General features: G+C 40.9%; 1 protein-coding gene across 10 annotated transcripts in view; it reads right to left on the bottom strand.

Moving 5' to 3' along the window:
* TrpRS (Tryptophanyl-tRNA synthetase) overlaps positions 1 to 26820 on the bottom strand; it is an 80206-nt gene that overhangs the window by 25349 nt on the left and 28037 nt on the right. For 9 of the 10 annotated variants that reach the window (XM_071692203.1, XM_071692210.1, XM_071692202.1 and 6 more), the window contains 4 exons: positions 26612 to 26809; positions 14659 to 14851; positions 12407 to 12580; positions 7034 to 7228 (listed from right to left, as the gene is read on the bottom strand). In XM_071692203.1, coding sequence (XP_071548304.1) covers positions 7034 to 7228; positions 12407 to 12580; positions 14659 to 14851; positions 26612 to 26809 — 760 coding nt within the window. The remainder of the gene's footprint in view (positions 1 to 7033; positions 7229 to 12406; positions 12581 to 14658; positions 14852 to 26611; positions 26810 to 26820) is intronic. The other variant, XM_071692211.1, reaches the window with a different exon arrangement.

Below are 26820 nucleotides of genomic sequence, written 5' to 3' on the forward strand. Positions count from 1 at the left end.
AATGTTTGAGGACAATATGTGGTTTGATCGAGTAAGAAATGAACGGGTGAGAGACATGTAGTGATGAAAAGAAAGGTTGAGAGAGCAGAAGATGGTGTGTTGAAATAGTTTGGACACATGGAGAGAATGAGTAAGGAAAGATTGATAAAGAGGATATATATGTCAGAGGTGGAGGGAACAAGGAGAAATGGGAGACCAAATTGGAGGTGGAAGGATAGTGAAAAAGATTTTGAGCAATCAGGGCCTGAACATATAGGAGGGTGAAAGGCGTGCAAGGAATAGAGTGAATTGGAACGATATGGTATACCAGGGTCGACGTGCTGTCAATGGATTGAACCTGGGCATGTAAAACGTCTGGGGTAAACCATGGAACAGTGCATTTGGCCTAGATGTGAAAAGGGAGCTAGAGACTGAGTGTGAAAGAATGTGGCCTTTTGTCTTTTCCTAGTGCTACCTCGCAGGGGGAGGGGGGATGCTATTTCATGTGTGGCGGGGTGGCGATGGGAATGAATAAAGGCAGCAAGTATGAATATGTGCATGTGTATACATGTATATGTCTATGTATATATATGTTGAAATGTATAGGTATGTATATGTACGTGTATGTATATATATGTGTATGTGGGTGGCTAGGGCCATTCTTTAGTCTGCATCCTTGTGCTACCTTATTAATGCAGGAGACAGCTAGAGACTAAGTGTGAATGACTGTGGCCTTTGTTGTCACTTCCTAGTGTACCCTCGTGTGCGTGTGGGGGAGAGGGTGTCATTTCATGTGTGGCGGGGTAGTGATGGGAATGAATAAAGGCAGCAAGTATGAATTATGTACATATATATATATATATATATATATATATATATATATATATATATATATATATATATATATATATATATATTCCTATGAGTCCACGGGGAAAATGAAACACGAAAAGTTCCCAAGTGCACTTTCGTGTAATAATCACATCATCAGGGGAGACACAAGAGAGAAATATAACAGTCAGTTGATATACATCGAAGAGACGAAGCTAGGACGCCATTTGGTAAACATGTGATTGTCCAAAACATACGAGCGTTCATAAACTCATCATCCCACAAATCTTATCAACAATAAAGTTATCTAATTTGTACAGACCATCACTAATATTAAGATTATATTTCTTTGTGTATTTGCTAATAGAAGATTCAATGATATTTCTCTTGGTAATAGAGTTAGAGTTAACAACTGAGATGGCGTTACTCCAGTCAATACAATGATCATAGTTTTTAACATGATTAAACAAGCCATTTGATTCTTGTCCCGTTCTTATACTATATTTATGTTATACTATATATATATAAATATATATATATATTTTTGGGGGGGGCTTTGTCGCTGTCTCCCGTGTTTGCAAGGTATATAAATATTCATATATATATATATATATATATATATATATATATATATATATTTTTTTCATACTATTCGCTATTTCCCGCGATAGCGAGGTAGCGTTAAGAACAGAGGACTGGGCCTTTGAGGGAATATCCTCACCTGGACCTCTCCTCTGTTCCTCCTTTTGGAAAAAAAAAAAAGAGAGGGGAGGATTTCCAGCCCCCCCGCTCCCTTCCCTTTTAGTCGCCTTCTACGACACGCAGGGAATACGTGGGAAGTATTCTTTCTCCCCTATCCCCAGGGAATATATATATATTTTTTTTTTGCTTTGTCGCTGTCTCCCGCGTTTGCGAGGTAGCGCAAGGAAACAGACGAAAGAAATGGCCCAACCCACCCCCATACACATGTATATACATACGTCCACACACGCAAATATACATACCTACACAGCTTTCCATGGTTTACCCCAGACGCTTCACATGCCCTGATTCAATCCACTGACAGCACGTCAACCCAGGTATACCACATCGATCCAATTCACTCTATTCCTTGCCCTCCTTTCACCCTGATGATACAGCGCTGGTGGCTGATTCATGTGAGAAACTGCAGAAGCTGGTGACTGAGTTTGGTAAAGTGTGTGAAAGAAGAAAGTTAAGAGTAAATGTGAATAAGAGCAAGGTTATTAAGTACAGTAGGGTTGAGGGTCAAGTCAATAGGGAGGTAAGTTTGAATGGAGAAAAACTGGAGGAAGTAAAGTGTTTTAGATATCTGGGAGTGGATCTGGCAGCGGATGGAACCATGGAAGCGGAACACGTCCACACACGCAAAATATACATACCTATACATCTCAATGTACACATATATATACACACACAGACACATACATATACCCCCATGCACACAATTCACACTGTCTGCCTTTATTCATTCCCATCACCACCCTGCCACACATGAAATAACAATCCCCTCCCCCCTCATGTGTGCGAGGTAGTGCTAGGAAAAGACAACAAAGGCCACATTCGTTCACTTTAAGTCTCTAGCTGTCATGTAATAATGCACCAAAACCACAGCTCCCTTTCCACATCCAGGCCCCACAGAACTTTCCATGGTTTACCCCAGACGCTTCACATGCCCTGGTTCAATCCATTGACAGCACGTCGACCCCAGTATACCACATCATTCCAATTCACTATTCCTTGCACGCCTTTCACCCTCCTGCATGTTCAGGCCTCAATCACTCAAAATCTTTTTCACTCCATCCTTCCACCTCCACTTTGGTCTCCCACTTCTCCTTGTTCCCTCCACCTCTGACACACATATCTTCTTTGTCAATCTCTTCTCACCCATTCTCTCCATGTGACCAAACCATTTCAAAACACCCTCTTCTGCTCTCTCAACCACACTCTTTTTATTACCACACATCTCTCTTACCCTTACATTACTTACTCGATCAAACCACCTCACACCACATATTGTCCTCAAACATCTCAATTCCAACACATCCACCCTCCTGCGCACAACTCTATCCATAGCCCATGCCTCGCAACCATACAACATTGTTGGAACCACTATTCCTTCAAACATACCCATTTTTGCTTTCCAAGATAAAGTTCTCGACTTCCACACATTCTTCAACGCTCCACCTCTGACACATATATCCTCTTTGTCAATCTTTCCTCACTCATTCTCTCCATGTGACCAAACCATTTCAAAATACCCTCTTCTGCTCTCTCAACCACACTTTTTATTTCCACACATCTCTCTTACCCTTTCATTACCTACTCGATCAAACCACCTCACACCACACCACATACTGTCCTCAAACATCTCGTTTCCAGCACATCCACCCTCCTCCGCACAACTCTATCCATAGCCCACGCTCGCAACCATATAACATTGTTGGAACCACTACTCTTTCAAACATACCCATTTTTGCTTTCCAAGATAAGGTTCTCAACTTCCACATATTTTTCAACGCTCCCAAACCCCCTCCCCCATGATTCACTTCCGCTTCCATGGTTCCATCTGCTGCCAAATCCACTCCCAGATATCTAAAACAATTTACTTCCTCCAGTTTTTCTCCATTCAAATCTACCTTCCAATTGATTTGACCCTCAACCCTACTGTACCTAATAACCTTGCTCTTATTCACATTTACTCTCAGCTTTCTTCTTTCACTCACTTTACCAAACTGTGTCACCAGCTTCTGCAATTTCTCACCTGAATCAGCCACCAGCATTGTATCATAAGCAAACAACAACTGACTCACTTCCCAAGATCTCTCATCCACAACAGACTGCATACTTGCCCCTCTCCAATAGTAGTTGCATTCACCTCCCTAACAACCCCATCCATAAACAAATTAAACAACCATGGAGACATCACACACCCCTGCTGCAAACCAACATTCACTGAGAACCAGTCACTTTCCTCTCTTCCTAAATGTACACATGCCTTACATCCTCGATAAAAACTTTTCACTGCTTCTAACAACTTGCCTCCCACACCATATATTCTTAATACCTTCCGCAGAGCATCTCTATCAACTCTGTCATATGCCTTCTCCAGATCCATAAATGCTACATACAAATCCATTTGTTTTTCTAAGTATTTCTCACATACATTTTTCAAAGCAAACACCTGATCCACACATCCTCTACCACTTCTAAAACCACACTGCTCTTCCCCAGTCTGATGCTCTGTACATGCCTTCACCCTCTCAATCAATACTCTCCCATATAATTTCCCAGGAATACTCAAGAAACTTATACCTCTGTAATTTGGGCACTCACTTTTATCCCCTTTGCCTTTGTACAATGGAACTATGCAAGCATTCCGCCAATCCTCAGGCACCTCACCATGAGTCATACATACATTGAATAACCTTACCAACCAGTCAACAATACAGTCACCCCCTTTTTTTATAAATTCCACTGCAATACCTTCCAAACCCGCTGCCTTGCCGGCTTTCATCTTCCACAAAGCTTTTACTACCTCTTCTCTGTTTACCAAATCATTTTCCCTAACCCTCTCACTTTGCACACCACCTCGACCAAAACACCCTATATCTGCCACTCTATCATCAAACACATTCAACAAACCTTCAAAATACTCACTCCATCTCCTTACATCACCATTACTTGTTATCACCTCCCCATTAACCCCCTTCACTGATCTTCCCATTTGTTCCCTTGTCTTACGCACTTTATTTACCTCCTTGCAAAACATCTTTTTAATCTCCCTAAAATTCAATGATACTCTTTCACCCCAACTATCATTTGCCCTCTTTTTCACCTCTTGCACTTTTCTCTTGACCTCCTGCCTCTTTCTTTTATGCATCTCCCAGTCACTTGCATTATTTCCCTGCAAAAATCATCCAAATGCCTCTCTCTTCTCTTTCACTAATAATCTTACTTCTTCATCCCACCACTCACTACCCTTTCTAAACTGCCCACCTCCCATGCTTCTCATGTCACAAGATAGAGAGAGAGATAGTGAAATCGCAATTCGGTAGGAGTCAGATAATTATGTACTTTTCATACGTTCTGCACTACATGTTTCACAGAGACAATCCAACTTTATGAAGAGCAAAATATTCATAAAGTTTTCAAATCCCAACACCAACACACATAATAGTCTGTCTTGTTACTGTCATATCAAGGTATACTTCCTGGTGTTATCCTTGAACCCCTTTTCCAGGAGCTCCTGCAGCTCGGTGGTTGCACTACATTCTTTAGCAGGACATTATGATCGCCTTTTGAAATAAGAAGTTCTTTAATAAGACCGTCCTCTGCATCATCAACTTACAGAGATACAGCTTACCCAAAGATGGCTTTTCACTCATGGTGTAACCAAAAGCAGAACACACTATGACTACCATATTGATGGAAATAAGATGCATGAGTCAATCCGTGAAATGGATCTTCCTGATGACATTATGCTAAACATTACCAGAAAACATATGAAGAGGTTTGAGAAAGAAGCATATTACATTTCTGTTAATGAGAAGAACCACTGAGATGATGTTTTATGGATATAAGCTTAAAATAATCACTGTAAATTTGGAATATCTTCCAGCTGCTGGTATCCTCACTTAAAGATCCCACGGAATATAACAAGGTAGGTATCAAAATTAAGTGAAATAAGTAATACTAAGAAAAGACAAGTCTCCAATATCTACACTCAAGGACAGTGTAAAAGAAGTCCTGATATTCACCTATAGATTTCTATAAGGTCGCACAAATGTTAACCAAACCAGATTTTTGAAATCATGAGTCATAAATCAGATAATAAAAAACTAGGAAAATCAGTGATACCTATATGCAAAAATGAAAACATTTCTACATCAACCAAGTCATGGATGTACGGAACAAGCAAAGGAAAGATGAAGGGAGGAGGGTAGCACTGGAAGATTCAAGTATGCCAGAAATGTTAAGGCTAAATTATGAATATCTCCTTTAGGCCTTCCTATTTTCCTAACAATTGTACAAATGATATACACTAGTTCTTTTATCATGACAAATCACCGATTCCCACATTAGCAAGATAGTGATACACACTAATATGATATACATAAATTTAGACTGAGTTTGGTAAAGTGTGTGGAAGAAGAAAGTTAAGAGTAAATGTGAATAAGAGCAAGGTTATTAGGTACAGTAGGGTTGAGGGTCAAGTCAATTGGGAGGTGAGTTTGAATGGAGAAAAACTGGAGGAAGTGAAGTGTTTTAGATATCTGGGAGTGTATCTGGCAGCGGATGGAACCATGGAAGCGGAAGTGGATCATAGGGTGGGGGAGGGGGCGAAAATTCTGGGGGCCCTGAAGAATGTGTGGAAGTCGAGAACATTATCTCGGAAAGCAAAAATGGGTATGTTTGAAGGAATAGTGGTTCCAACAATGTTGTATGGTTGCGAGGCGTGGGCTATGGATAGAGTTGTGCGCAGGAGGATGGATGTGCTAGAAATGAGATGTTTGAGGACAATGTGTGGTGTGAGGTGGTTTGATCGAGTGAGTAACGTAAGGGTAAGAGAGATGTGTGGAAATAAAAAGAGCGTGGTTGAGAGAGCAGAAGAGGGTGTTTTGAAGTGGTTTGGGCACATGGAGAGGATGAGTGAGGAAAGATTGACCAAGAGGATATATGTGTCGGAGGTGGAGGGAACAAGGAGAAGAGGGAGACCAAATTGGAGGTGGAAAGATGGAGTGAAAAAGTTTTTGTGTGATCGGGGCCTGAACATGCAGGAGGGTGAAAGGAAGGCAAGGAATAGAGTGAATTGGAGCGATGTGGTATACCGGGGTTGACGTGCTGTTAGTGGATTGAATCAAGGCATGTGAAGCGTCTGGGGTAAGCTATGGAAAGCTGTGTAGGTATGTATATTTGCGTGTGTGGACGTATGTATATACATGTGTATGGGGGTGGGTTGGGCCATTTCTTTCGTCTGTTTCCTTGCGCTACCTCGCAAACGCGGGAGACAGCGACAAAGTATAATAAAATAAAATATAATAAATTTAGTTATGAATGAAGACAGGAAAAAATCTCAATGATCAGTATTACAGCCTTCAATAATAAGTAAAATTAATGGAAAAAAATGAATTCACATTATAATCTAAGAATAATGAATCAAAAAAATTTGTAAAACAAGAGAAAGACAAGTTTTAATCAGTACCTGAATCAGCTCATTCTTCAGCTCTCCAGTGAGCATTGCTCCTGATGAATACTGCTGGTGAATTTCCTCGAGCCTGATTTCATCTTCCAAGAAGAATCTTAAGTACATGTATGAAACATCCACTTCACAATCTCCACCCTTTTCCCGGTGCTCCTCCAGAGTATCTTTACCACCCGAGAAAGCATATTTGTTGATCTGTATGAAAAAATTACATACATGAGATAAAACAGCATGTGAGGTGAGAGCACTATCCATCCTGGTTAACAAAAAAAGAAAAAAAAAATGCATGCAGATGATACTGTTAAGTGAATCAGTGGTGGCGGATAGACTGAAGGGTTGCTTTAAAGATGTATGTAAGAAAAGGATGCTGGAAGGAACTGCGAGTGAATATTTTTTCAAAGACATGGAAAGTGGATGAGCATATGGGAGAAAGAATAGTTCCTGTGTATTCCCGGTGTGTTGCAGAAGATGACTATAAGGAGTGATAGCGGGGCGCTGGAAACCCTCCCATCCTTGTATTTCAATTTCTAAAGAACAAAAAGAAGGAGTCAAGTGGGGAGTGCTCATCCTCCTCCAAGGCTCAGATTGGGGTGTCTGAATGTGTGTGGGTGTAACCAAGATGAGAAGAAAGGAAAAATAGGTAGTATGGTAGTATAATTGAAGAAAGAAATCTGGATGTTCTGGCTCCGAGTGAAACGAAGCTCAAAGATAAAGGGGAAGAGTGGTTTGAGAAAGTCTTGGGAGTAGAGTCAGGGGGTGGTGAGAGGACAAGGAAGGAGTAGCACTACTCCTGAAGCAGGAGTTGTGGGAGTATGTTATAGAGTGTAAGAGAATAAATTTTAGATTGATGTCGGTAAAACTGAAAGTGGATGGAGAGAGATGGGTAATTATTGGTGCCTATGCACCTGGTTATGAGAAGAAAGTTCATGAGAGGCAAGTGTTTTGCACAAGATCAGGTTTTAGTGATGGGTGATTTACATGCGGTGAGTAACGTGGCAGTTGAGGGTATAATTGATGTACATGGGGTGTTCAGTGTTGTAAATGGAAATGGTGAAGAGCTTGTGGATTTGTGTGTTGAAAAAAGATTAGTGATTGGGAATACCTGGTTTAAGAAGAGAGATACACATGAGTATACATATGTGAGTAGAAGAGACGGTCAAAGGGCATTATTAGATTGTGTTAATTGACAGGCGTGTAAATGAGAAACTTTTGGATATCAATGTGCTGAGAAGGGCAGCCGCAGAGATGTCTGATCACTATCTTGTGGAGGTGAAGGTGAAGATGAAGATTTGTAGAGGTTTTTAGAAAAGATGAGAGAATGCTGGGGAGAAGAGAGTGGTGAGAGTAAGTGAGCTTGGAAAGGAGACTTGTGCAAAAGATGCATGTGGTATGAGAAAGGTGGGAGGAGGGCTGATTAGAAAGGGTAGTGAGTGGTGGAATGAAGAAGTAAAGCTGTTAGTGAAAGAGAAAAGAGAGGCATTTGGATGATACTTGCAAAGAAGGAGTGCAAGTAACTGGGAGGTGTATAAGAGACAGTAGCTGGAGGTCAAGAGGAAGAAACAAGGGTTGAAAAAGAGGGCAAATGAGAGCTGAGGAGAATAAAAAGATGTTTTGCATGGAGGTAAATAATTTGAGCAAGACAAAGGAACAAATGTGAACATAAATGAAGGGGACAAGGGGGGAAGTGATAACAGGTAGTGATGGAGTGATTTTTTGAAGTTTTGTTTTTGAATGTGTTTGATGATGGAGTGGCAGAAGTAGGGCATTTTGGTTGGGGTGGTAAGCAAAGAGAGAGAGTCAAGAAGAGTGGTTTGATGAAGAAAGAAGAGGTGGTGAAAGCATTGCAGAAGATGAAATCCAGCAAGGTGGCAGGTTTGGATGGTATTACAATTGAATTTATTAAGAATGGAGGTTACTGTGTTGTTGACTGGTTGGTAAGGGTATTCAATGTACATGTGGATATGTAGCACCAGGATACAAAGACCCATCTACTCATATACACACACATATTCATACACATACATATCAACATATACACAGATACAGACATATACATATATATACATGTACACTCATACTTGCCTTCATTCATTCCTGGTGTAACCATGCCCCACAGGAAACAGCATCGCCATCCCCTGCGTCAGTGAGGCAACGCCAGGAAAACAGGCAAAAAAGGCCAAATTCATTCCCACTCAGTCTCTAGCTGTAATGTGTAATGCACTGAAACCACAGCTTCCTATCCACATGGATCCAGGCCCCACAGACCTTTCCATGGTTTATGCACCAAAGCACAGCTCCCTATCCACATCCAAGCCCCACAAACCTTTCAATGGTTTACCCAAGATATTTCACCTATCCTGGTTCAGTTCATTGATAGCATATTGACCCTGGTATACCACATTGTTTCAAATAGCTCTATTCCTTACATGCCTCTCATTCTCCTGCATGTTCAGGCCCCGATCGCTCAAAATCTTTTCCTCTCCATCCTTCCACCTCTAATTAGGTCTCCTGCTTCTCCTTGTTCCCTCAACCTCTGATACATATATCCTTTTGTCAACCTTTTCTTTCATCAAACATATTCACCATTTCCAGCATTAGTGAGGTAGCGTCAAGAATAGAGGACTGAGCCTTAGAAGAAAAATCCTTACTTGACCCGCTTTTCTGTCCCTTCTTTTGGAAAGAGGCAGGTTTGGATGGCATTGCAGTTGAATTTATTCAGAAAGTGAGCATGTGCTATTCATTAGTTAGTAAGGATATTCAATGTATGTGTGGATCATGGTGAAGTGCCTGAGGATTGGTGGAATGCACGTATAGTGCCAATGTACAAAGGCAAAGGGAATGAAGATGAGTGTTCAAACTGCAGTCATGAGTTTGTCGAGTATTCCTAGCAGATTGTAAGGGAGGGTACTGATTAAGAGGGTGAAGGCATGTACAGAGCATTAGACTGGTTTCAAAAGTGGTAGAGGATGTGCGGATTAGGTGTTTGCTTTGAAGAATGTGTGTGAGAAATACTTAGAAAGACAGAAGGATTCGTATGAAGCATTTATGGATCTGGAGAAGGCACATGATAGGGTTGACAGAGATGCTTTGTGGAAGGTCTTAAGAGTATATGGTGTGGGAGGTAAGGAGCTAAAAGCAGTGACAAGTTTTAATCAAGGGTGTAAGGCATGTGTACAAATAGCAAGAAGGGAGAGTGCTTGATTCCCAGTGAAGGTTGGTCTGCAGCAGGGGTGTGTGATGTCCCCATGGTTGTTCAATTTGTTTATGTATGGGATGGTTAGAAAGGTAAATACAAAGGTTTTAGAGAGTGGGGCAAGTATGCAGTCTGTTGGGGATGAGAGGGCCTGGGAAGCGAGTCAGTTGATGTTCGCCGATGATACAGCACTGATGGCTGATTCGAGTACTGCAGTTATTACTGAGTTTGGAAAAGCATGTGAAAAGAAAAGGTTGGGAGTAAATGTGAATAAGAGCAAGGTTATTAGGTTCACCAGGGTTGAGGTACAAGTTAGTTGGGATGTGAGTCTGAATGGAGAAAAATTGGAGGAAGAAGTGTTTTAGATATCTGGTAGTGGACTTAGCCGTGAACGGAACCATGGAAGTGGAGGCGAGTCACAGGGTGAGGGAGGTGGCGAAGGTTCTGGGAGTGATGAAGAATGTGTGGAAAGAGACAACGTTATTTCCAAGAGCAAAAATGGGTATGTTCAAAGGAGTAGTAATTCCAACAATATCATACGGTTGTGAGGCATAGGTTGTAGATAAGGTTGTACAGAGGAGGGTGGCCATGTTGGAAATGAAATGTTTGAGGACAGTATGTGGTGTGAGGTAGTATGATACTGCAAGTAATGAAAGGGTAAGAGAGATGTGTGCTAATAAAAGGAAAGCGGTTGAGAGAGCAGAAAAGGGTGTGTTGAAATTGTTTGGATATATGGAGAGAATGAGTGAGGAAAGGTTAACATAGGGGATATATATGTCACTGGTGGAGGGAACAAGGAGAACCAGGAGACCAAACTGAAGGTGAAAGTATGGAATGAAAAAAAAATTTGAGTAATTATGGCCTGATCATGCAGGAGAGTGAGAAGTGTGCAAGAAATAGAGTGAATTAGAATGATGTGGTATATTGGTGCTGATATGCCGTCAATGGACTGAAACAGGGCTTGTGAAACGTCTGGGGTAAACCATGTGAAGGTCAGTGGGGCCTGAACATGGATAGGTAGTTGTGGTTTTGGTGCATTACATGCGATAGCTAGAGACAGAGTGAGAACGAATGTGGCCTTTTTTATCTGTTTTCCTGACACTACTTCGCTGATGTAGGGGGTAGTGATGCTGTTCCCTGTAAGGTGGGGTGGCACTGGGAATGGATGTAGGCAAGCATGAATATGTACATGTGTATATATATATATATGTCTATGTTTTTTTTTTTTTTTTTTTTTTTTTTTTTTTTATACTTTGTCGCTGTCTCCCGCGTTTGCGAGGTAGCGCAAGGAAACAGACAAAAGAAATGGCCCAACCCCCCCCCCATACACATGTACATACACACGTCCACACACGCAAACATACATACCTACACAGCTCTCCATGGTTTACCCCAGATGCTTCACATGCCTTGATTCAATCCACTGACAGCACATCAACCCCTGTATACCACATCGCTCCAATTCACTCTATTCCTTGCCCTCCTTTCACCCTCCTGCATGTTCAGGCTCCGATCACACAAAATCTTTTTCACTCCATCTTTCCACCTCCAATTTGGTCTCCCTCTTCTCCTCGTTCCCTCCACCTCCGACACATATATCCTCTTGGTCAATCTTTCCTCACTCATTCTCTCCATGTGCCCAAACCATTTCAAAACACCCTCTTCTGCTCTCTCAACCACGCTCTTTTTATTTCCACACATCTCTCTTACCCTTACGTTACTTACTCGATCAAACCACCTCACACCACACATTTTCCTCAAACATCTCATTTCCAGCACGTCCATCCTCCTGCGCACAACTCTATCCATAGCCCACGCCTCGCAACCATACAACATTGTTGGAACCACTATTCCTTCAAACATACCCATTTTTGCTTTCCGAGATAATATATGTGAGTACATGAGTGGATGGGTCTTTCTTTGTCTGTATCCTGGCACTACCTCGCTACAGCTCTTATGCCTATTCCTTTCCTGAACTCCCTCAAGGGGGTGTCCACAACCACAGTCTTTATAACTAGTTTACTCTTATGATATAAATAATCTTGCTCCTAATTATCCTGGTGCTACCTCACTAATGCAGGGAAACAGTGATCAAGTATAATGAAATAACACCTACTAGATTATTACAATGAAAGCATATACCAGTGCCAGAGTGGATACAAGAAAATTAAAAGCATTACCTTCTTCTTAATTTGGTTGGCAGTGTCTGTTAAAAATATTGAGGAATTTTCATCGGAGGAACTCATCTTGCTCATGGCACCCTGCAATGCAGGAAAGAAGGTGGAGTGAAGAAGAGCTGGCTTCTGAAATCCCAGCCTTGGTGCTACATCTCGAGTCATCCTGAAATAAGGATCCTGAAAATAAAAATAAGATATAAAATGCCTTGAATGGAAGAGTTTTGGAGAGAGTGGCAAGTATGCAGTCTGTTGTAGATGAGAGGGTTTGGGAAGTGAGTCAGTTGTTGTTCGCTGACGATACAGTGTTGATTCGGGTGAGAAACTGCAGAAGTTGGTGACTGAGTTTGGTGAAGTGTGTGAAAGAAGAAAGCTGAGAGTAAATGTAAATAAGAGCAAGGTTATTAGGTTCACAGTAGGGTTGAAGGACAAGTGACTTGGGAGGCGAGTTTGAGTGGAGAAAAACTGGAGGAAGTGTAGTGTTTTAGGTATGTGGGAGTGGATTTGGCAGCAGATGGAACCATGGAAGCAGAAGTGAGTCACAAGGTGGGGGAGGGGGCAAAGGTTCTGGGAGCACAGAAGAATGTGTGCAAGGCGAGATGTTATCTCGGAGAGCAAAAATGGGTTTGTTTGAAGGAATAGTGGTTCCAACAATGTCATATGGTTGCAAGGCATGGGCTATAGATAGGGTTGTTCGGAGGAGGGTGGATGTGTTGGAAATGAAATGTTTGAGGACAATATGTGGTGTGAGGTGGTCTGATCGAGTAAGTAATGAAAAGGTTAGAGATGTGTGGTAATAAAAAGTGTGTGGTTGAGAGAGCAGAAGAAGGTGCATTGAAATGGTTTGGTCACATGGAGAGAATGAGAGAGGAAAGACTGACAAAGAGAATATGTGCCAGAGGTGGAGGGAATGAGAAGTGGGAGACCAAATTGGAGGTGGAAGGATGGAGTGAAAAAGATTTTGAGTGATTGGGTCCTGAACATACAGGAGGGTGAAAGGCATGCAAGGAATAGAGTAAATTGGAACAATGTGGTATACTGGGGTCGATGTGCTGTCAATGGATTGAACCAGGGCATGTGAAGCGTCTGGGGTAAACCATGGAATGTTTTGTGGGGCTTGGATGTGGAAAGGGAGCAGTGGTTTTGGTGCATTACACATGACAGCTAGAGACTGAGTGTGAATGAATGTGGCCTTTGTTGTCTTCTCCTAGCGCTACCTTGCACGCACCCGGGGGAAGGCGGTTGTCATTTCACGTGTGGCGGGGTGGCGACGGGAATGAATAAAGGCAGCTAGTATGAATTATGTACATGTGTATATATATGTATGTCTGTGTAAGTATATATATATATGTATATGTTGAAATGTATAGGTATATGTGCGTGTGTGGACGTGCATGTATATACATGTGTATGTGGGTGTGTTGGGCTATTCTTTCGTCTGTTTCCTTGCGCTACCTTGCTAACACGGGAGACACCGACAAAGTATAATACAAAAATATAAATAAGTGGATGGGCCATTCTTTGTCTTTTTCCTGGCACTACTCACTGAAGTGGGAAATGGCCATTAGGTATAATAAATAAGTAAATAAATAAATAAACAACTGCTTATCCTACCTTAGTAAGAAAACGTTAGGAACAAATGAAGAACCTCGTGCAAACATCCACTCTAGCTCTGCCATGTATAAGTTATTGAAACCAGAGCTAACTATTCGCAGACAAACCCCAGAAACTACTCCATGGTTAGTCTTGACCATACATGCCTTGGTTCAACCCAATAACAATTTACAACCTCCTATATACCAGACTAAAGCAATGCAATCCCTTTGCATGCCTGCTTGTTTTGCTCAATTTTCACTTCAAATTCTGATTAAAAACCAGCAATGTGCATGTCTGATGCCAGGGCCTAGTTCCTTCCTGCATGCATAGACAGCAGCAAATTTGGCAAGGCTTTCTCTTCAATCATCCAGTAGAGAAAGACTATTTTGCCAAAATTAAGAAAAGTCCTACTCTTCATTTAATATAATTGGAAATTATTTTAATTGCTGTCATATAGTATATCCAAAAGGTTAAATGCAAAAAAAAATAATTTTCAACTCATGAGACACCAGAAAGTGTCAGAAGGTAATATTTATTTCAGTAAGCATATGGCCAAACAAGCTCTTACATCCTCCAACTAGGTAAATCTTGCCTATGAGGTTACAATGCTGAAAAAGTGGAAGATGGCATAAATGATTTCATATTTAACACTTCTTGCTTACCTGATCAATAGCACATGGAATGAGACATGGAATATCCTTCTTTTCACCAAATATAAATGGAAAGCTAGAGGAGAAGCATGGAACTGCCTGAATAGCTGGGAACATTATCTTCCCAATGTTAGAGGATTCATCAAATCCAAATATTCCTCTGACCTGATTGAATGTTACATGCTTCTGAACCTTCAAAACATTTCTGGAGGGAAAACAAGATGTCATTAATAAACTTATAAAGCTTATGAAATATTTCTGAGTCATAACAGACAGCATAAACTGGAAAGAAGTTTTTCAGTTTGCAACATGTCAGACCAAGATACAAGTGAGTAAGATGAAAGATGTTTGAAAATCAAGATAAGGTTGTACCCCTCTAATTCGGCATTCTATGGTCTGGCACATTTTCAATTTACCATTATTAGTTTGTGGATCTGCCACCAGGGAAGCACTGTTAGCAGCGCTAAGGTGCCAAAATCTGTTTACACTGCAGCCGAGCTAATCAACAGTCTTGTTAATTTCTTATATTCAGTTTTTTCTGGAAATGAAAGCCAGAAAAGTTTAAAGTTTTGGAAAACTTTAAAAGGTGCCAGGAGTACAAAATCAGACAGTGCACTTGTAAAGTGTTTTATGCTCCGATGAAATGAAGGTGTAAGCATTTCTGGTGAGATGCTTATCGAGCAGGCCAAAGTTTTTCAAAGAGAACTAAAAATAGAATATGATTAAAATTTGCAAGGAAGGTTACACAAGTTTAAGTGGAGACATGGACTTTCAGCACATAGTGTGTGTGGAGAAAAGCATAAGAATAACATGGAAGCTTGTAGTGTCAGGATGTATTAAAAGAATCGACAAAAACTCCAATTCTCAATTAAACAACCAAAAGCAATATGCACAGAAAAAGAGAGAGAGAGAGAGAGAGAGAGAGAGAGAGAGAGAGAGAGAGAGAGAGAGAGAGAGAGAGAGAGAGAGAGAGACAGACAGAGAGACAGAGAGCTGTCTGCTGGGACTGGCTGGGGCTGACACACCACAGGCTGGCTGCCTTGATGATGAAAATTAAACAATAGTAACAAGAATCAACCAAGACCAACTACCAACCTACGGTTGTTTGTTACATTAACTACTCATCACAAACCTGTGACATAGTTTGTGGATGAATTTGCACAGTTAGTGGCAGCACAAAAGTTAGCCCCAGAACAAGTGTACAATGCTAATGAATCTGCCCTGCATTAGCGTTGGATGCCACGAAAAACCATTGCCCAAGATACTGGGGAGTCTCCATCTGGGGATACTTCTGATGTAAACTGATGTAACAATAAGAACCTTGTTTGAAAGAGTTGAAGGTTGTATTATTTCCTATTTTACACTAAGTTCTATCTCTGATAACACAGCAATATGTATGTGGAATTAGCTGGCAAGACCAGGGGTTGGGAATATATTTGCATAGGGGGTTCCCTTGGGGTCCATTTCTGTTTTCCAGCATTTTCTGTGGACTGGTAATGGCCAGGTCCTAGGGATGCCAGATTAAAGAGGTTCAACCTGTAACAAACTCCATAAGATTCAGAATAAACAATATTTCCAAAATCAATTCTATAATCTAAGGAAGACTTTCCTGCCAAGAAAGATGAAGTGTATATGATGTTTAAGTATATGTATATTAAGACCAGTATGCCCTGACTCTACTCTGAACTCACATTAACATTTATCTTACTAACACTATTCAGAGTCAAAGAAAATGAGATGTTTATTGCATTAAAGACTCAGCCAATCAAAACTTAACCTTTCACAGAGTTCAAGCAGAGATATTCCATCTGCGGGCTCCTTCTTTACACACATAATACTCTTGGTCCTACCAAACATAACACTTTTAGGAACCTAGCAGTGAGCCCTAAATAAAGTTGTGATGCTGTTTTTGGTCTTACATTTTTTCTTTATATTATATGCATATTCGCATATGGTATCTCTATAATACTACATACACAAAAGAGTAAATCTTACATCAACTTTCCTATTACAAATTTTCTGAGATATGTATTTTCACAAGTACATACATGTATATTATGATCAGAGATTTATGCTGTTTAGGTTTTACATTCTTTAATTGGATTTGCTCATAAATGACTGCTCTATAATATTATAAACACCAAATGATACCAGGTTTAAAAAGAGAGATATACATAAGTATACGTATATAAGTAGGAGAGATGACCAGAAAGCATTATTGGATTACGTGTTAATTGATAGGCGTGCGAGAGAAACTTTTGAATTTTAATGTGCTGAGAGGTGCAACTGGAGGGAAGTCTGATCATTATCTTGTGGAGGCGAAGGTGAAGATTTGTGGAGGTTTTCAGAAAAGAGAATATTGGGTGAAGAGAGTGGTGAGAGTAAGTGAGCTTGGAAAGGAGACATGTGTGAGGAAGTACCAGGAGAGACTGATGCAGAATGGAGAAAGGTGAGAGCAAGACGTAAGGGAAGTGGGGGAGGAATGGGATGTATTTAGGGAAGCAGTGATGGCTTGCACAAAAGATGCTTGTGGCATGAGAAGCATGGGAGGTGGGCAGATTAGAAAGGGTAGTGAGTGGTAGGATGTAGTAGTAAGATTATTAGTGAAAGAGAAGAAAGAGGCATTTGGATGACTTTTGCAGGGAAATAGTGCAAATGACAGGGAGATGTATAAAAGAAAGAGGCAGGAGGTCAAGAGAAAGAAGCAAGAGGTGAAAAAGAGGGCTAATGAGAGTTGGGGTGAGAGAGTATCATAAATTCTAGGGAGAATAAAAAGATGTTTTGGAAAGAGGTAAATAAAGTGCATAAGACAAGAGAACAAATGGGAACATCAGTGAAGGGGGCTAATGGGGAGGTAATAACAAGTAGTGGTGATGTGAGAAGGAGACAGAGTGGGTATTTTGAAGGTTTGTTGAATGAGTTTGATGATAGAGTGGGAGATATAGGGTGTTTTGGTCAAGGTGATGTGCGAAGTGAGAGGGTTAGGGAGAATGATTTGGTAAACAGAGAAGAGGCAATGAAAGCTTTGCGGAAGGTGAAAGCCGGCAAGGTGACAAGTTTGGATGGTGTTGCAGTGGAATTCATTAAAAAAAGGAGGTGACTCTTGTTGACTGGTTGGTAAGGATATTCAATGTACGTATGACTCATGGTGAAGTGCCTGAGGATTGACAGAATGCATGCATAGTGCCATTGTACAAAGGCATAGGGGATTAAGGTGAGTGTTCAAATTACAGAGATATATGTTTGTCGAGTATTTCTGGGAAATTATATGGGAGGGTACTGACTGAGAGGGTGAAGGCATGCACAGAGCATCAGATTGGGGAAGAGCAGTGTGGTTTCAGAAGTGGTAGACGATGTGTGGATCAGGTGTTTGCTTTGAAGAATGACTGTGAAAAATACTTAGAAACACAAATGGATTTGTATGTAGCAATTATGGATCTAGAGAAGGCATATGATAGAGCTGACAGAGATGCTCTATGGAAGGTATCAAGAATATATGGCGTGGGAGGCAAGTTGTTAGAAGCAGTGAAACGTTTTTATCGAGGATGTACGGCATGTGTATGAGTAGGAAGAGAGGAAAGTTTTGAGGCAGGGGTGTGTGATGTCTCCATGGTTCTTTGATTTGTTTATGGATGGGGTTGTTAGGAAGGTGAATGCAAGAGTTTTGGAGAGAGGGGCAAGTATGCAGTCTGTTGTGGATGACAGGGCTTGGGAAGTGAGTTAGTTGTTGTTCGCTGATGATACAGCGCTGGTGGCTGATTCAGGTGAGAAACTGCAGAAGATGGTGACTGAGTTTGGTAAAGTGTGTGAAAGAAGAAAGCTGAGAGTAAATGTGAATAAGAGCAAGGTTATTAGGTACAGTAGGGTTGAGGGACAAGTCAATTGGGAGGTAGGATTGAATGGAGAAAAATTGGAGGAAGTGAAGTGTTTTAGATATCTGGGAGTGGATTTGGCAGCAGATGCAACCATGGAAGCAGAAGTGAGTCACAGGGTGGGGGAGGGAGCAAAAGTTCTGGGAGCATTGAAAAATGTGTGGGAGACAAGAACACTATCTCAGAAAGCCAAAATGGGTATGTTTGAAGGAATAGTTGTTCCAACAATGTTATATGGTTGCGAGGCGTGGGCTATAGATAGGGTTGTGCGGAGGAGGGTGGATGTGTTGGCAATAAGATGTTTGAGGACAACATGTGGTGTGAGGTGGTTTGATCGAGTAAGTAATGAAAGGTAAGTGAGATGTGTGGTAATAAAAAGAGTGTGGGTGAGAGAGCAGAAGAGGGTGTTTTCAAATGGTTTGGTCACATGGAGAGAATGAGTGAGGAAAGATTGACAAAGTGGATATATGTGTCAAAGGTGGAGGGAACAAGGAGAAGTGGGAGACCAAATTGGAGGTGGAAAGATGGAGTGAAAAAGATTTTGAGCAATCGGGGCCTGAACATGCAGGAGGGTGAAAGGCGTGCAAGGAACAGAGTGAATTGGAACGATGTGGTATACCAGGGTCGACGTGCTGTCAATGGATTGAACCAGAGCATGTGAAGCATCTGGGGTAAACCATGGAAAGTTTTGTGGGGGCTGGATGTGGAAAGGGAGCTGTGGTTTTGGTGCATTATACATGACAGTTAGAGACTGAGAGTGAATGAATGTGGCCTTTGTTGCCTTTTCCTAGTGCTACCTCACGCGCATGCGGGGGGAGGGGTTGTCTTTTCATGTGTGGCAGGGTGGTGAAAGGAATGAATAAAGGCAGCAAGTATGAATTATGTACATGTGTATATATGTATATGTCTGTGTATGTATATATATGTATACATTGAAATGTATAGGTATGTATATGTGCGTGTGAGGACGTGTATGTATATACATGTGTATGTGAGTTGGATGGGCCATTCTTTTGTCTGTTTCCGTGTGCTACCACACTAACGCAGGAGACAGCAGCAAAGTTTAATAAATATAATATAAATAACCAAATGATAAATCTTACACCAACATCACTCATACAATGGAAGTTTGTCAATTGTTACTATGAATATTCATCATGGTGTGAAATGAAATGCACAGAGGGCCCAGAACATGCACAGTATGGCCAGATAATGCACAGGAGAGGATTGGCATACACTTCAAAACATAACATGCACCAAAGACCCAAAAATGGACACTTGACCAACATTGGATTCTTTGTGAATTTCTATTTTGGATTTTAAAGCCTTGGACATATGCTATGTCTTTTGGATGATGCACTTTGAGACCTCCAAATGTGAGTATTAATTAAGATCCCACCAACATGGAAAATGGTCTGAACCAGGGAGTATGAAGCAATTTGGTGAACCAGAGAAAGGTCTGTGGGGCCTGATTGTGTATAAAGGGGTTTGTTTTCGGTGCACTACACAAAACTGTAAGAATGGACAAGAGTGAAGGAGGCCATTTCTTTGTTCCTGATGCTATCACGGAAAATAGTGAACATGTAACAAAAAATTAATATTATTTTCTTTCGTACTTGTTTCTGCATCCTGCATTAGTAAGGCAGTGACAAAAGCAGAAGAAAATATCTCATTTGAATACATCCATTCTCAAGCTGTCATGCATAATGCATCAAAACCAAACCCTCTATCCACAACCAGGCCCCAAAGACCTTTCAGCAGTTTCATATGCACCAAATCAGTCCACTGACAGCATATTGACCCCCTGTATACCACATTATTCCCATTTACTCTGTCTTGTGCATGCCTTACACTAAAATATTATTCATTCCATTTTGCCATCTCCAATTTGGTCTCCTCTTTCTCCTTGTTCCCTCCACATCTGACACATATATCCTCTGTATTAACCTCTCTTCACTCATTCTCTCCAAATGTCCTAACCATTTCAGCATACTCTCATCAGTTCTCTCAACCATTCTCTTCTCATTACCACAACTCTTTCTTATCCTATCATTACTTAATCAATCCTCCTCATGCCACAGACTTTCCTCAAACTCTTTATTTCCTACCCAATCACCCTCTTACATACAGTCTCATCTACAGCTCATGCCTCACATCCATACTACATTGTCGGGACTCATAACTACAAACATACTCATTTTCACCCACTCCGATTGTAACCTTTCTTTCCACACTACCACACTGCTCCCAGACTCTCAGCCCCTCATCCACCCTATGACTCACCTTCACTTCCATGTTCCATTTGCTGCCACTTCCACTGCCAGGTATCTAAAAACACTTGACTTCCTCTAAGTTTTATCCATTCAAACTAGCCTAACCCAGGTACTCAATTTATTGACCAATCCTAAGGGAAGGATGAACAACTGGATGAAATGCAGGGCAACTGCCCTGACCACGATTCAAACCTACACATGCCCTACCTTACCATACAGATATCTAACCCCAATGATAAATATCTATGGCAGTAGCAACCATCAAAATGCACTTTGGAATGGTGATGCAAGAATAAGATTTACTATTTGGGGTACATGATATCATTAAGCAATAATTCATGGTCAAATGCATGTAAAAACAATGTAAGAACAAAAACAGCATCATAAATCTACAGTTTACATGAATTATTTGTGCATTAACATTAATCCACCTCCCAAAAAAACTCACTGAAAGAGTTGATGCTGATAAAGATTTACTAGCTGGTGTATACATTACTACGGAACATTTATAAAAAAAATCTAGGACTCAATACTGCATCATGAATCCATAATTATCACAAAAGTTTATGCTCTGCAGACTGACGTGTCTCATTCACCTCAAGGGTACCAGGCGGATTCACTGCCCAGTCTGCAAAAGCATTAATATATGGATCAGAAGCATGGTCATATACACTAAAACAAGATCAAAGATAAAGTCTGCTGAAATGAGAGTGCTCAGACTTATCGGAGAAATCAAAAGAATAGTTTTTTATTATACTCTGTCACTGTCTCCTGCGTTAGCGAGGTAGCACAAGGAAACAGACAAAAGAAAGGCCCAACTCACCCACATACACAAGTATATACATACACGTCCACACACACACATATACATACCTATACACCTCAACATATATATACACACAAAGACATATACATATATACACATGTACATAATTCATACTGTCTGCCCTTATTCATTCCCATCGCCACCCCGCCACACATGAAATGACAACCCCCTCCCCCTGCATGTGCACTAGGTAGTGCTAGGAAAAGACAACAAAAGCCACATTTGTTCACATTCAGTCTCTAACTGTCATGTATAATGCACCGAAACCACAGCTCCATTTCCACATCCAGGCCCCACAAAACTTTCCATGGTTCACCCCAGATGCTTCATATGTCCTGGTTCAATCCATTGACAGCACATCGACCCCGGTATACCACATCGTTCCAATTCATTTTATTCCTTGCACGCCTTTCACCCTCCTGCATGTCCAGGCCACGATCACTAAAAATCTTTTTCACTCTATCTTTCCACCTCCAATTTGGTCTCTCACTTCCCCTCATTCCCTCCACCTCTGACACATATATCCTCTTTGTCAATATTTCCTCACTCATTCTCTCCATGTGATCAAACCATTTCAAAACACCCTCTTCTGCTCTCTCAACCACATTCTTTTTATTACCACACATCTCTCTTACCCTTTCATTACTTACTCGATCAAACCACCTCACACTGCATATCGTCCTCAAACACCTCATTTCCAGCACATCCACCCTCCTCCGCACAACTCTTTCTATAGCCCACGCCTCGCAACCATATGACATTGTAGGAACCACTATTCCTTCATTTTTTTTTTTTTTTTTTTTATACTTTGTTGCTGTCTCCCGCGTTTGCGAGGTAGCGCAAGGAAACAGACGAAAGAAATGGCCCCTCCCCCCATACACATGTACATACACACGTCCACACACGCAAATATACATACCTACACAGCTTTCCATGGTTTACCTCAGACGCTTCACATGCCTTGATTCAATCCACTGACAGCACGTCAACCCCTGTATACCACATCGCTCCAATTCACTCTATTCCTTGCCCTCCTTTCACCCTCCTGCATGTTCAGGCCCCGATCACACAAAATCTTTTTCACTCCATCTTTCCACCTCCAATTTGGTCTCCCTCTTCTCCTCGTTCCCTCCACCTCCGACACATATATCCTCTTGGTCAATCTTTCCTCACTCATTCTCTCCATGTGCCCAAACCATTTCAAAACACCCTCTTCTGCTCTCTCAACCACGCTCTTTTTATTTCCACACATCTCTCTTACCCTTACGTTACTTACTCGATCAAACCACCTCACACCACACATTGTCCTCAAACATCTCATTTCCAGCACATCCATCCTCCTGCGCACAACTCTATCCATAGCCCACGCCTCGCAACCATACAACATTGTTGGAACCACTATTCCTTCAAACATACCCATTTTTGCTTTCCGAGATAATGTTCTCGACTTCCACACATTTTTTCAAGGCTCCCAAAATTTTCGCCCCCTCCCCCACCCTATGATCCACTTCCGCTTCCATGGTTCCATCCGCTGACAGATCCACTCCCAGATATCTAAAACACTTCACTTCCTCCAGTTTTTCTCCATTCAAACTCACCTCCCAATTGACTTGACCCTCAACCCTACTGTACCTAATAACCTTGCTCTTATTCACATTTACTCTTAACTTTCTTCTTCCACACACTTTACCAAACTCAGTCACCAGCTTCTGCAGTTTCTCACATGAATCAGCCACCAGCGCTGTATCATCAGCGAACAACAACTGACTCACTTCCCAAGCTCTCTCATCCCCAACAGACTTCATACTTGCCCCTCTTTCCAGGACTCTTGCATTTACCTCCCTAACAACCCCATCCATAAACAAATTAAACAACCATGGAGACATCACACACCCCTGCCGCAAACCTACATTCACTGAGAACCAATCACTTTCCTCTCTTCCTACACGTACACATGCCTTACATCCTCGATAAAAACTTTTCACTGCTTCTAACAACTTGCCTCCCACACCATATATTCTTAATACCTTCCACAGAGCATCTCTATCAACTCTATCATATGCCTTCTCCAGATCCATAAATGCTACATACAAATCCATTTGCTTTTCTAAGTATTTCTCACATACATTCTTCAAAGCAAACACCTGATCCACACATCCTCTACCACTTCTGAAACCGCACTGCTCTTCCCCAATCTGATGCTCTGTACATGCCTTCACCCTCTCAATCAATACCCTCCCATATAATTTACCAGGAATACTCAACAAACTTATACCTCTGTAATTTGAGCACTCACTCTTATCCCCTTTGCCTTTGTACAATGGCACTATGCACGCATTCCGCCAATCCTCAGGCACCTCACCATGAGTCATACATACATTAAATAACCTTACCAACCAGTCAACAATACAGTCACCCCCTTTTTTAATAAATTCCACTGCAATACCATCCAAACCTGCTGCCTTGCCGGCTTTCATCTTCCGCAAAGCTTTTACTACCTCTTCTCTGTTTACCAAATCATTTTCCCTAACCCTCTCACTTTGCACACCACCTCGACCAAAACACCCTATATCTGCCACTCTGTCATCAGACACATTCAACAAACCTTCAAAATACTCATATACACCCATTTTTCCTTTACAAGATAATGTTCTCGACTTCCACACATTTTTCAATGCTCCCAGAACTTTCGCCCCCTCCCCCACTCTATGATTCACTTCCACTTCCATGGTTCCATCCGCTCCCAAATCCACTCCCAAATATCTAAAACACTTCACTTCCCCCAGTTTTTCTCCATTCAAACTTACCTCCCAATTGACTTGTCCCTCAACCCTACTGTACCTAATAACCTTGCTCTTACTCATATTTACTATCAGCTTTCTTCTTTCACACACTTTACCAAACTAAGTCACCAACTTCTGCCATTTCTCACCCGAATCAGCCACCAGCGCTGTATCATCAGCGAACAACAACCAACTCACTTCCCAAGCTCTCTCATCTACAATAGACTGCATACTTGCCCCTCTTTCCAAAACTCTTGCATTCACCTCCCTAACAACCTCATCCATAAACAAATTAAACAACTATGAAGACATCACACACCCCTGCCGCAAACCAACATTCACTGAGAACCAATCATTTTCCTCTCTTCCTACACGTACACATCTATCTATATATTTAGATATCTGGAAGAGGAAAGGTAAGAAACAACAAAATAAGAGAAGCTTTAGACATTCCAACTGTATTAGAAATAACTGAGAAGAACAAGCTAAGGTGGTATAGCCATTCACAAAGTATGGACAACAAAAGATATGTTCAGAGGCACTCACACAGGAAACTAAAAGAAATTGTCAGACATCCTACAATGAGGCGGACTGAAGGCATCAAGTGCTTGCTTGAAAGAAGATATATAAATTCACAGGAAAATGAAGTAAACAGAAAGTATGAAGACTAGTGAGTACAGAAAACTGACTGGGAGGCCAGTGACTGACAGACTTGAAGTCTAACTGACATCTGTTGAGAAGTGTGAGATTTATCCCACCATCCAACTCACTCTGAGCATTCATGTCAACATAAATCCTTACCATTTCTATCTCCTATCTACTTCCAATATCAGTATTACTTCACTCCATATATACACGAGAAATGAGGTACATAAAGCCCCCAGACATCACCCACATGCATCTTACAAATATTCTGTCATACCTCTTAAAAGATATTATTGCAAGAGCAGATGCAAACAGCCCACTTCAGTAATTCTATAGTACAGATCCACTTTAACTTTGTTCTGTCATACAGACCAACACCTGTCTTACCAAGTATGGTAGAAAAATAAAGTATGCATGTGCAATAATAAGCATATCTGAAAGAATATTTGAAAAGTCACGAAGATGAGAGACAATTATGGTAATCATCATGAAAATTAAAATGAAACACTTCTATACTTACAAATGGAAAAAGTAAAATATAGCACTTTCTTCAGGCAGTGTTACACAGGCACTTATTCTGGTGACTTGCTACTGACTAAACAGCAATTAATTCAGTCACACATACAGAACCACTCAGCAGTTTATTTGCAACTTCATCAAAACAAAAAAACAGTATGGCACCCAACTATGATAAGGAAAAGGCAGTTGTTAAACTTGATATTTCATGCTTACTTAAGCAACAGAATAATAAAAAGCATAAGTCAACATGGTGGTGGGTAGCTTGGAGAAACTGGTCTGTAAAAGTACTAATAAAAACACTCATGGCCTTGAGCAATCAGAATGTAAACAAATATAGTCCATATCACACAAATCACCACTTAAAAAGCAATCCAACTGGAATGTAATATAAAAGTATGAATTTCATACATAAGAGTACTACTGAAGTTTATCATCAAAATACTATTGTCAAATATTAATCCTAATGATCTTTTGACTTAATGGTGTTTGCTGGTACATGCACAATGAACTTTGGCTTTAGGCCATAAAAATGCATCAGCACATCCTCTAGTGCACTAAGAGAAAATTCGACAGAAAAAGTGCCCATGTGACAAAGCCTTTATTTCTTTACGACTAATATCTTTCTTTTTATACCCAACTGCCGTTCCCTTCTTAGCGAGGCAGCAACAGGAGCAAACAATGTGCAGTCATGTATAATACAAAAAACAAAGAGCCTACCTTCCATAACCAAGACCCTCTCTTTTACCTTGGTTCAGTCTGCTAACAGGATGCTTAACGCCCATATACCACAATTCATTCTATCAATAGTATGCCTCTCATCTTCCTGAATGTTCACACTCTTATACTTCATGGATTCCTTCACTCCATCCTTCCATCTTCTTAAGTCTCCCCCACACCCTTGTCCCCTACACTTCTGACACAATGATCTTTTCAGTCAGACTTTCTTTGCTCAATTACAGTGTTATGCAACTCTACCCATAGTCAAAATTTTGGAAAATAAAAGTTTTATCTGTCATTAGTTATTCAATCTTGATGAAATATACTTACTTATAAAATGCTCCACCCATGAGATCAACATCCGAGAAAATAAAAGTTTTGTTTATGTCAAATCCAACTGAAATGATGTCCTTTGCATTTTCATAAGCAAGCTTGTTGCAATGCTCCAACTTTAAATCCTTCCACAAATATTTCTCATCATCTGTGAGCTGGATTACCAAGGGGACATCAAACACATCCTGAAGCCATCTGAATAAGAA

The sequence above is a fragment of the Panulirus ornatus genome, chromosome 52 (genome assembly GCF_036320965.1).
Source record: "Panulirus ornatus isolate Po-2019 chromosome 52, ASM3632096v1, whole genome shotgun sequence".
NCBI classification, from domain to species: Eukaryota; Metazoa; Arthropoda; class Malacostraca; order Decapoda; family Palinuridae; genus Panulirus; species Panulirus ornatus.